The sequence below is a fragment of the Chinchilla lanigera genome, unplaced genomic scaffold, assembly GCF_000276665.1.
Source record: "Chinchilla lanigera isolate Chin_1 unplaced genomic scaffold, ChiLan1.0 scaffold00073, whole genome shotgun sequence".
NCBI classification, from domain to species: domain Eukaryota; kingdom Metazoa; phylum Chordata; class Mammalia; order Rodentia; family Chinchillidae; genus Chinchilla; species Chinchilla lanigera.
The window spans coordinates 3,786,264-3,799,187 of record NW_004955474.1 but is presented as its reverse complement, the minus strand read 5'-3'; the positions used below and the strand labels follow the sequence as shown (position 1 = coordinate 3,799,187).

Here is a 12,924-nt window from a genome sequence, read left to right as displayed (position 1 = left end):
ACCGTGAATTTGCCTGCAATAGGTAACTCAAATAAGTGAGACCATATGGCTAGATGCTACCCTTTACCAGTTTTCATAATAAATAAATTAATTGGTGATAATCTCTAAAAGAGAATACTATTTTTCCATTTATAAATAGCATTATGAATTCAGGTTGTAAAATTGATTTGATGGGTCAGGGCATTGTAATTATTAGCCTCTATTAAAGTTCACTCATATTTTCTCATTTTTGGCCAGTGGAAGTCTTTTTGAGTTGTCTTTTTAGTCCATTTGACATAACCTTAGTATTTTTAGATGACATCTTTTCTTTTTAGTATGACATTTCCCAGACTCATAATATATTTCCTGACCCAGTCTAGAATTGGCCAATTATCAAGACATCCTGATTTATTTAGTGGAGAAATGATATTTCAAGGCCAAAATCTAAGTACCAGTGACATTTCTTGCTACTGGCTTGGTTATTGTTTCTAGACCTTATAGTTGACAATAGATTTCCATTCACATGCACAAATATAATATGCACACATGCACACACATTAAGGAAAAAGTGCCTCTAAAGTTCATGTTATGCTCCCAATTCATAAAGACTGCCATAGGTTTTTTATTTATTCTTTCTCTATTAAAGTTCCATCATCTTTGCTTAAAATATTTGTGGTTCTCAAAGACATTAAAAATGACAGAATTAGAATATCTCATAATTAATATTTGCTCTATTGTATTTGTTCTATAGTATATCTCATTGTACTCAGTACTTTCAGAATAATAATACTATTACTACCAACACCACTATGATTACTAAAATATTTAAAAACTTTAAATATGTTCTTCTACTACTCCTTTCATTATTTTAATATTTTTACCTTATCTATCATATAGAGTATACACATATATATTGCACTTTCTTTATTTTAGCCCTTATATTTTATATTAATATAACCCCCCCACACATTACCATATTGGTGTTTCTCAACCCCAGTGATTTTCAGCCTGGGGTTCACAGCTCTGTGGAGGCCTCTGAGATACATTCAGAAGCTCTACAGGTTCAAGCAAAAATAGTATTAGCTGGTTTCTGTCCTTTCACTGCATCGATGTTTGCATTAGTGGTATAGACAGAATGCTAAGCAAATAATTAACACCACCATTGGCATGAATCAAGTCTGTGGTGCCACATGGGACTGGCATCATGTTCTCCACTACTATCCAGATGTAACCAGAAAGAAAATGCCAATGTTATAAGGAAGCTTCTCATAAAAAATATTGATTGTATTAAATTTCCAACCTAAACATGTTTTTAATAGTATTGGGAAGTAATGAGCTCAATGTATAAAGCATTTTTCTGCATACTGTTTGTTAAAGTAATATAGTAACTGATGCTCTGGCTCAGCCGCCATCAATGCTGGGTTTACAGGCATGTGCCACCATGCTTGGCCCATATAACTTCATTTTTATACGAAAAATGACAACCAAACTATGATTATTCAAACTTGAGCATTAGGCAGGTATAGTCTCAAAAAATAAATGAAGTTAACTTTTTGTTTCAAGAAATACAGCTAGCTGGATTTATTGTCCTCCATAAAATTTGAGCTGCCTTATAAAAAGAACTGGTGTAGTAAAACTTTGAGCTTAACAGCTTTCTAATCCTTAGACACTTTTGAAGTCATGCTAGTGCTGTGTTAACAAAAGTGTCTTTGATATTGTGGAACTAAACACATCAACATTTGGGAGATCAGCCTGACTCAGCCAATTTTACATGTGGTATGCTGTCACAAGCCACACCTATGTGAAAGACACGTTCCAGTTAGCCTTTCCAACTTCTCAGAACCCTATGTGTTTTCTCAGATGAATTCAGAAGCATAGCCTTTTGCTTTGAGACATCCTGGCTTGCTTCTTCCTCTGATTTTAGTTTCCCTCTCCACATCATCTGTTTCCTGCTCCACATTGAGTCCATGCTCAGTGGTTCCCCCACCTGGGTCCTACCTGGAGGGTGGTCCTGGGTAGTCAGCATGGAGAGTTCACAGAGGCTGGAAGGCTCTCACTGCCCCTGTCCTTACTGTAGGTCACCATAGTAGATGAGGCAGGATTCCATCCCAGAGCTGCTCTCCTGGAAGAGCCATCTGCATTTTCCAATGAAATGCTAATGAGTTCAGGCCCATCAGAGCCCCCTTTAATTCCACTCCTTTCTTCCCCACAGATGCTGTATTGGTCAGTTTTCTTAGCGTTTGGAATTTAATGAACCACAACCTAAAAGAGAGGAAATTAGCTTGGCTCACAGCTTCAGGGGATTCAGTCCATGCTCAGCTGGCTCCAGGGCAGGAACACCATGGTATAGGGCCTGCGGGAGCCACGCTCTCAAATCCTGACAGTCAGGAAGCAGAGCAGGTTAGAAGGCATGCAGGAGAGGAAGGGGCCAGGGACCAGATGTAGCTATAGTCACAGAAAGCACATTGGTGCACACGAAAACTTTTCTTTATCCTCATTACATGTTTTCCCTGGCACTATACATTTGTCAGAATCCATCAATTATCTTACAGATCTCTGCAGACATGCAAAGTGACAAATGTATAGGTTGTTTCTTGCAAAAATTACAAATTGAAACTATATTGCACAGAATGCTGCCTATGTGTGATCTGTTTGTAATGGTGCCTAGGTATTTTTGAAGTAAAATTGAATTCCTAGTCAATGCCTATGAGAAACAGTACCTGTAATATGTTATTTAAATTCAACATATATATGAGCAGGAGGAATTGCTGAATTGTGTAGCACAGTGGATTCCAGAATCTGCTTGAACTCTGTATAGTAGCCTGGTGATTATAACATTCTGACCTCATTTGGGCTTAATGTTCCTTATCAGCATTCACGGAAAGGAAATGACAGGGAGGAGGAAAGCAAAACCGAGAAAAGATGACACACAGAGCGACACACACATCCTCATCACTACCAACCTAGTCAGTCTCAGAGGATCCCTTGCAGAGAACGACTGCCGTTTGTCATCACAGAGACTAGGTGAAAGCAAAGCCTCTGACACACAAGCAAGAGGTTCTCCATCTGCTGGGCACTGACACTCACTCTGTAATTGTGGCAGATACACTTTCTAATGGCTGTCATAGACTTATCATAGACACTTTGGGGAGCTGTTCTTCAATTAATTAAATGCCTCCCAGAGTTCTTTGCTATCATGGAAAACAGAGATGCTTTAATGTTAATATTCCAGAGATGGGAAGAAGGTTCATTTTTCCCTAAGTGCTAGTCCAGAACCTGCTCTAACTGACGCTGGGAAGTGTATCTTTCCTGTGAGCAGACCGTAAAATAGCATCGAGTAAACGATGTCCTCAACAGTGACAGTGTTGACAGGCTTTTTGCTGCTCTAAAATCTTTCATCAGATTCACTGCATTGCAACTCTGATTAAAATCTAGGGCCTGTTAAAAGAGGACAGATGTATATACAATAAAATTATTTCATTTAGTCTGTTTTCTCCCACAAACCTGCCATAATTGCAGGTGTTTCAATAGATTGTTGTATTTTATTTAGTTTTGTAGAACTCTCTGAGTTTACTTATGATTCTCACTGGCTTCAATTCTAGCAGCTGAATTCTAGCCAGATAGTGTACAAATTGGGATAAGAAAGAGGGGTGTGAAATGTCCCCTTATTTATCCATCTGTGGCCTTCAGCGGATAGCTTAACGTTTCTGAGACTGAATTTTTCTCATCTGAAAAATTGTTAAGCCCTACCTCACAGACTTCTGAGAAACTTAACTGGGAAGATATATAAGAACTCTTCCCATCAACTGCAGGGTTTCTCAAACTCTAATGCAAACAGGGGTCACCAGGGAATGTTACTCCCATGCAGATTCTGGTTCTCGAGGTCTGCAGAAGCTCCTGAAATCGAGATACTCCCAGCCGAAGCTGGTGTCGCTGATCTGTTATTGCTGCTGTCACCTGGAAGCCAGCTAGAAACATATACTCTCACGTCCCACCAGATGGCTATGGAATTGGAGTCTGAGTTTGGCAAGATCTCTAGGTGATCTTTTCGAACATTAAAATCTGAGCAACGTTAGTCTAGCAGCAGATGTGGCACACTGCAAGCACTCTGTCTAAATATAAATTCAAGTTGTTACAGAAAATATGTAGAGCATGTAGATGAACATAACATACGTTTCCTGTTCACAATTTGAATATGAACTATTTTGCTAAGGGGTTGCTTCGGGTTAGGAAATGGCTTTGCCCCAGGTCAAGTTGCTGCTCATGATAGTTGCAGCTCGTTGTAGGAGACAGGAGCCCTGCTTATACAGCAAAGAGCAATGTGTGAAGATATATTTGATATTTCAACTGCTGCACCACAGCTCCTGAGAGATCAACTGATTTTTGAATTGCTGTTTCTGGTGAAAGATCAACCTGAGTTGATTTCTCCTATTTATAGGTAAAACTTGCAATTAATGTAGTATAATGATTAAGAGTCTAAATCTTGAGCTAGGTAACTGGATATAAGCCCAAAATCTGGTCCTCAGTAGCTTTGTGATTTTGATCAGATTATTAAACCTTTCAAATACAGTAAGAAAAAAATATATATATACATAAAAATCCAAGTAACTATAAAAATAAGGTGGTTAGTTCAGTTCATGGAACAGGGTAACTGCTCAGGAAATTTTAACATCTATTGCTTTTGTAATCATCAAGAATATAATCATCAAGAATGGCACTGCTGATAATAATGCTGAATTTTACCTAAATATGTTTAAGACTCACATTAAAAATAGGAAATACAGTGGTACCTCAGCTCACAAACTTAATTCTTTCCATGACTGTGTCCTAAACTCAATCTGACAAAAATTGAATCAAATTTCCACCAACATTGAATTTAATCACTGAGTTTGATTCAGTTCTTATCCAACTCGGTTTGGGACCAGAACCTTGGAAAGGATTAAATGCAGGAACGATCTCCCAGTCCAAGCAAAGCTTCCTCCCTCACATCCCTTTCTTTTCTATGCAATTTCAGGCACTGTGGTGGTCCAGCAGTTGATGTCCGTGATGATTAGCAAACACGATTGCCTCTTCCCCAAAGACGCAGAATTACAAAGCAAGCCCCAGGACGGAGTAAGCAACAACAACAATGACATTCAGAAGAAAGCTACCATGGGTCAGTTACAGAACAAGGAAAACAATAACACCAAGGACAGCCCTGGTCGGCAGTGCTCTTGGGACAAGTCTGAGTCTCCCCAGAGAAGCAGCATGGACAATGGATCCCCTACAGCTCTGCCAAGTAGCAAAACCAACAGTCCAAGGAACAGTGTCCACAAGCTGGATGTGTCTAGGAGCCCCCCTCTCATGGTCAAAAAGAACCCTGCCTTCAATAAGGGTAGCGGGATAGTCACCAATGGGTCCTTCAGCAGCAGTAATGCAGAAAGTCTGGAGAAAACTCAGACCACACCCAATGGCAGCTTACAAGCCAGGAGGACCTCTTCTCTGAAGGGGTCTGGTACCAAAATGGGCACCCACAGCGTACAGAACGGAACGGTGCGCATGGGCATCCTGAACCCCGACATGCTCGGGAACCCCGTGAATGGTCGCAGCATGAGCTGGCTGCCCAATGGCTACGTGACCCTGAGGGACAACAAGCAAAAGGAGCAAGCTGGAGAGTCGGCCCAGCACAACAGGCTTTCCACCTATGACAATGTCCACCAGCAGTTCTCCATGATGAACCTTGACGACAAACAGAGTGTGGACAGTGCCACCTGGTCCACTTCCTCCTGTGAAATCTCCCTCCCCGAGAACTCCAACTCCTGCCGCTCCTCCACGACCACCTGCCCAGAACAAGACTTTTATGGGGGGAACTTTGAGGATCCTGTTCTGGATGGGCCACCCCAGGATGACATTTCTCACCCCGGGGACTATGAAAGCAAAAGTGACCATAGGAGCGTGGGAGGTCGCAGCAGCCGTGCCACCAGCAGCAGTGACAACAGTGAGACATTTGTTGGTAACAACACCGGCACCCACAGTGCGCTGCACAGTTTAGTCTCCAGCCTGAAACAGGAGATGACCAAACAGAAGCTAGAGTACGAGACCAGGATAAAGAGGTGAGGAAAGTCCGGAGATCCTAACTGCAGGAGGATGCACCAGCATCCCCCTGTGGGATGGAAATCCCCTGAGGGGCTAAATGTGCAGACTGCAAGGGCAGAGAGACCCAAGTTCAAGTCCTCATTGCACCCTATGCAAGCTGGGGGACTTTGGGGATGTTGGTTTAATCTCTGTGCACCTTGGCTTCCTAGTGGGAAAAATGTAGATCCTAGTTGCATCTACCTCAAAAGCACTGAGAAGTCAGTGCACCTTGTCCTGGTACAGAACAGGTGCTCGCCAGTGTTATTATTGCATGTGTGTGCCTACATGAGAAGATTGCATGGGGCAGGGATGGGGGAGATGAAAACAGAATAAATTACGTGATAACTCCACTGACAGGAAAAGGATAAAATCAGAGTGTTTAAAAACAACTGAGTTAAAAAGCCAAGGCTAAAAATAAACAGTGAGCAGATCTTTATTTTTCATTCTTTCAATCATTGAATGGTAAGAGTGTATCTTCTATCTGCTCAGCCTAGAAGATTCCAATGAGCTCAGGGAGGGGACAAGTGCCAAGGGAGAGAGGGCTTTGCAAAGGTCATCTTCTGCCTAGGAATCCATGTAGGACTCTTCACATGTATTACTAAGGAAAAGAGAGATTGGAGCCTAAATCTGGTGCAGGCCTTATAACCTATAAGGAAGCAGTGATTCTAAAATCTGCTGTAGGGGCTGGGGATTTAGCTCAGCGGCAAAAGCGCCTGCCTGGCAAGCGCAAGGTCGTGAGTTTGGTTCCCGGTACCAGAGAAAAACCAAAACAAAAAATAAATAAATAAAATAAAATAAAATCTGCTGTATAACAATTTGCCTGTTTTCAGAAGATGGTGAGGAAGAAATTTGATTAGCAGCTCCCTCGGGGCAGCACCATGGACAGGAGAAGAGACACTGGCTGAGTGTCCTATATTTTCAGAGCTCCTGGTGTCAAGGCCCCCTTGAGAATGCAGTCCGGGACACACAGGGACAGCCTTGTGCTGGAGCCCTGGAAATCCCCAGGCCCCGCATCTTCGTCACAGTCACAGAAACTACAAATGGATTGCTTTTATGTTCTGCCGCTCTGCTGTAGGAGAAAGATCTCCACATTATCAAGTCAGCAGAAGCAGAGTGGAGGCTCACTTCAGCACAGGCAGCCCCTCTCACGGTCACAGTTTCAAGCTGTGTAATCTGGGGGACCACTTTCTGCATAGTGGATAGGATCTTCAGCAAATTGTCCTGCTTCAGCTCACCCCATGGCCCCCAAATCCCTGGTTTTATATGAAACTTGATACATAGATAAAAAGTATACATATAGTTGAACTTAATTTATCCTAATGTTTACCATCCTCTTATCAATTATTAGAAGAAAAGGTAACATGCCTTAAGGAGCTACGGAAACCAAATACAAACAAAAATGCTACTTAAGAGTATGAAAAATGACTTCCGGGAACAGATTTTTTTGTAGGCTTCATTGAATGGAAAACTGGTTTGAATTGTTCTCTGTAACTATAATATTGAGTTGCCAGAGGGTTAATGTCTTTTTGAAAGCAGAACCATTGTCTTATAAGATTGCTTTTCAATCTGAGTGCAGGTTTTGGAACCATTAGCCACCAGAATTCTGGAATGTGGCCAGTACTTGATAACATGTTAGCACTTAGCACTGGGAAGCTTATCTTTCAAAGCAAGGGGTAACATTTTAAAGTTCTGTTAGGAGCAGGAAAATATTATCAGTCTGAAGCTGCAGGTGTTTGCATTCATATCTGAGGATGTGGGTGGTGAATTTATGCCCTAAGATCTGTTAAACATTTCTGACAGTGTGATAAGGTAGTGGAACTTTCCACTACCCAAATGCCCTTCCAAGGGCCATTTCACCCTAGCATTGACACCACATGAGCACCAGAGACAGGTTGCAGGAAGGTGGGGGTAGGCTGCAACAGTCTTAAACCCTGGGGATATGAGAGGTAAAATGTTCTGGTTAACTCCCACTCCTCTGTTCAGTGTTATACATTTTTCTTTAAATTCCTTTTTTACAGCACTCCATAAAATATCGAGGATGGATGGATGGATGGATGGATGGATGGATGGATGGATGGATGGATGGATGATGGATGGACAGACGGATGGATGGATGGATGGGTGGATAGATGGAAAGACAGATAATAGAATATTTGTTTAAATTGTCCATGAGACATAATATTTTTAGTTTTTAAATGTGTCAGTTTATTATTCTTTCTCCAGTGCTTCCAACTGGTTTCTAACTTTATTTTCTCAGAAAATATTGCATTATGTGTAGAGAAATTCATTTGTATGATATCAGTTATTTGGTCCAGTAAAAACTATTCTCTTATTATTGGGTTGAGATAGTGTGTATGACAAATAAATCAAGTATGCTCATCAAGATGTTGAAATCATCTATATTTTTTCTAATTTTTGTCAAACAGATGTAAAATTTCTGAGAAAGGTATCTTAGAATCTCCTAATATTATTTTCAGGGTTATCAACTTCTCCTTATCATTGGTAAATTTTACATTGAATAGTTTGGGTCTTTACTACCATGTAAATACTCAGAATTTTTATGTTTCCTTTTGATATCTATTCTTTTATTGTTAAAAATATCATCTTTTATTGCAGTAATGATTTTTGTCTGAGTCTACTTTTTTGGATGTTAAAATCATTAGCCATCTTTTTTATTAGTAACTTCCTCAGGTTTTATTTTAATTCCTTAACTTTCAATAGGTGTGTTTTGTCATTTGATCTGAGGACTCCTAATTCTTTCAACTCTAGAATGTTTTCATTCATCTCAATTTATCTATTTCATCTCTGCCATTTCTCAGTCCCTCTTTCTCAAACTTTATTAAGCATCATGTGTTGGACATTCTTAATCTAGCCTCCATCTCTGTTCGTGTCTTTGTCTGATATTAAATTGCTGTACTTAGCCATTCGGTGAGACACTCTGTGCTACTCATTCTCTCTGCAGCTGATTCATTTCTGCCATGTCCACAGGCCCATGAGGAGCACCTTCTTTGCAGTGGTGTCTTGTATTCAACTCTCAGTTTAATGCCCTGTAGTTTTCTACCTTTCTTATACAGAGCTCCCCTCCTTTTGTCCCCACACAGTAAGAAGGACTTAGCCAGACTCTCTAGGGCCTCTGTGTGGGACCAGTACTCCTGTGTGTTCAATGCACTGTGCTACATAAGAGTTAGGATCTGATACCTGAAGGCATATTTTTAAATTTATTTTAACCTTTACTATTTAAAAAAATCTTTATTCTTATGTTTTTCAGCATCTTTAAGAGTTAGTATTGGAAGGGACTCTTTATGTCTCCATTCAATACTTTAGATTTCTGGAAGTTGCAAGTACCTCATAAATACAAATGTATCAACATATTGTTTGATATGGTCTGTTTTCTTATCAAGCTTTGGGTTCTTCCAACATTTTTAATTTCACAATAGCTTCACAAGGCAAAAAGAATATACTGTATTATAATTCTGGGCAGCAACAACCCAGTACCAGATTCTTTCATACATCATTATGCCTAAACTAGTCTTCTCAACTTTTACAAAGTAAAAAATATTATTTTTACAAAATTCTAGTTGCTTATAAAGGGATGACAGATTCCTTTTTAAGTGATCTTATCTGAATGAAATATCAGGTAACATAAGTGGCTCATTTTTTCAAAACCAAAAATAATTGTGATTTTCATTTTATAATCGTTACTAAAATAAAAGCCATACCTATATTCATTAACATTTCTAATTTCAGTGATCTGGTAAATGTGAATTATCCAATGTGGCTTTAGCTCAAAAAAAAAGGAAAAATCAAAAAGTCACCCTGTTGTTAGACCATATCTTATAGTAGACCAGTGTTTACTATTTCTCTTTTATTTATTTATTTTGGGGGGGGTTGGTTTTTTTCCGGTGCCAGGAATCAAACTCACGACGTTGCGCTTGCCAGGCAGGCGCTGTGCCACTGAGCTAAATCCCCAGCCCCTACTATTTCTCTTGTAAAGCATATACATATATGTATGCATGCATATGTGTTTGCATGTGTATTTTTGTGTGTGGATATATACATATATAATATGTATCTTGGATCTTAGTGGTGATTGAGAAAAACAGTCTCTGCTTTTAAAGAAGCTACCCTATCCATTTGGAAAACGTTGAAAAGTTGGTGAGAGTGGACGATCATTTGGGACCCATGTTTACAAATAGGTGTAGTGTTCTTTTTAAATCCCCACATCTTTGCCCTCCCTTATCCATGTAACCCAGCTACTTGTGAGAATTTCTGCTTGCAAAAAGCCTATTCTTAGAAGTGGGCTTCATTATACAATGATATCTGTATTCAACAGATTTTTTATCATTGAGACACGATAGTGACACCACCGTTCAAAGGTAGGAGTTTTAATTCAGCTCATGATTCAGATGATTCAGTCCATGGTCAGCTGGCTCCAAAGCAGGAATGTCTTGGTGGAAGAGGGTGGCGGAGCAAAGCTGCTTAGATCATGGCTGCAGAGAAGCAGAGCAGGGGACCAGCCCTAGAGAGGAAGGAGCCAGAGCCCAGATGTAGAACCTCAAGCCACGACTTCTTGAGCACCCCCAGACACACCTGGAGGGTGCTTTACTAACACGCAGGGCAAGTCTTAATCCAATGAACTCAACATTTCAGAACAAGCAATCATGTTTTTGCTATCAGTAGTTTTCCTTTGATAGAAGGCAAATGTGGTTGTCCCCTTTTTCTCCAACTCTATCAGAATTTCCTCCTTTAGTTGATGTTAATGTCCCAGAAGCTCCTGGGGTTTGGCTGTTTTCTACTTCTGCCCTGTCTGTGCTGTATGATTTGAATGTCTAGCTTCTCTGTGCTAACAGGCGTACATTGACTATTAAGTAACATCTAATCATTTCCCAGAGACGTCTTGTGACTTATTAGTAAAAAAGGAGTAAGTCATGTCAGCCAATAGTAAGATATACCACAAAATAAAACATTTTAGACCATTACCTTGCTTTGCTGATTTGAAAGGGCTCATTCTAATCTCCCGAACATCATAGACAGACACAGTTTAGAAAATATTGGTATTCCTTTCACATTGCATTCTCTTTATCTTTTCTTCCTCCTCCCTCTCCCCCTCCTTGCAGCTTAGAACAGCGAAACTTGACTTTGGAAACAGAAATGATGAGCCTCCACGATGAACTGGATCAAGAAAGGAAAAAGTTCACCATGATAGAAATCAAAATGCGGAATGCCGAGCGAGCGAAGGAAGATGCTGAGAAAAGAAACGACATGCTGCAGAAGGAAATGGAGCAGTTCTTCTCCACGTTCGGGGAGCTGACAGTGGAACCCAGGAGACCTGAGAGAGGAAACACGATATGGATCCAGTGAGCCTGTCTTAACCCAGTGAACTCAGTGTTTCATTGAGTTCTCCACTGTCTCGAAGGCTCTGGGGAGGCCTGTGGGGACTCTGGTGGGCGGCGATGTGGGAGCGGGTAGCTGGTCACCTGGCTGTGCAGGGCCCTGTTGGTGAGAGATATCATTCACACTCATTAACTATCCATGTCTGCAACGTGTACCAAAGTTATATCATGCCGCATCCTGCTACTGTCAAGTGTTACAACTGGATATGTGTATATAGAGTAGTTTCTAAAAAGTAAACTAAAACTAAGAAGCTTATCTCCAGAATTATTTTATTGCAAGTCTTGTATTTAAACGTTAAATCAATATGTTGTTGCAATTTAGCTTGCTCTCAAGCTTCAATCCTTGCACTTAACATAAGCTATTTTTGGCATTGTGTTATCATCCTCTTATTTTATAGATCAATATTTTTATTTCCCCTTTTGCTGAGGAAATGAAAATGAGAAGAAATATATATATACATATATATATATATATATAAATCTATATAAGATGAGTTGCTAAAATCTAAAGATTCTTTTGTGGCTGTGCTCTTTGTGCCAACAGACCTTGCCATGACCAAAAAGAGAAATGTAAATACTTTTATAAAATACAGGAGAATTGCAAAGTACCTTTGGGTTGCTCTTTGAACTCTTCCCCGGGCAACACTGTTTATTTTGTTTTAGGAGATGATTTGGAAAGAAATTTAGGGGTTGTGTGAGGAAGTCCCCTTCTCCAGGCCCCTCTCACCTTGCCAGACCCATGCCTATGTGTCTCCTATGCAAGATGGGGCCATGGTAAAGGGTGGCATTTCAGTAGTCACAGCTAGGGTTCCCGTGTCTCTCCCAGCTGAATCCCTGTAACTGCTGGGTGGTTACTGGAGGAAGCCTTTCCTCTGTTTGGGACTTGGGAGACAATATTTGCTGACCCAGGAGCACCTGTGCTGTCACTCAGCCCTTCCCTCCCTCCAGCAATTGCACTTTGAAATGCCAGCAGTGAATGGCATGTCCCTCTCAGTGAAACCACTAAATTAGGTGTCACATGGTGACCCCTTTCTCCTACTCAGGCTGTTGGCATCTGAGATTCTTTCCGCACCACAGCTGGCAAAAGCAGTTTGTAGCAAGATGATGAGAAAAAGGGACCAGGAGGAAGTTAGGAACAGACAGCTCCTCTGCTTCTAATTTTGTCAATATCATTTTTCCTTACTGGAAACTCATTCGTGTTAATTTTAAAACATGAATGCTTACATGTCCAATTTTGGCAAGTATGTGATCTTCAGTAATGTTACCTTTCAAGAAAATTCCAGGGTTCTCTTGAGCTATTGTTCTAGAGGAACGGTTTTTCACACTTCAATAAGGCAACGATTATGAGAAGCCAGGTGAATAAATCTCATGCAAGAAAATAAGTCACAAAAGGCAAATCAAAAATAAAGACTGAGTTTATGGAATTTGTGTTATTGAA

The 12,924-nt window shown here is 40.4% G+C and overlaps 1 protein-coding gene across 8 annotated transcripts in view; it reads left to right on the top strand.

Annotated features, from left to right (window-relative positions):
* The window catches only part of Arhgap24 (Rho GTPase activating protein 24), a 438,515-nt gene extending 425,591 nt beyond the window's left edge, over nt 1-12,924 (top strand). For all 8 annotated transcript variants that reach the window (XM_005401366.2, XM_013502767.1, XM_005401369.2 and 5 more), the window contains 2 exons: nt 4,994-6,071; nt 11,211-12,924. In XM_005401366.2, the coding sequence (XP_005401423.1) occupies nt 4,994-6,071; nt 11,211-11,454 (1,322 nt within the window). In that variant the 3' untranslated portion in view covers nt 11,455-12,924. The remainder of the gene's footprint in view (nt 1-4,993; nt 6,072-11,210) is intronic.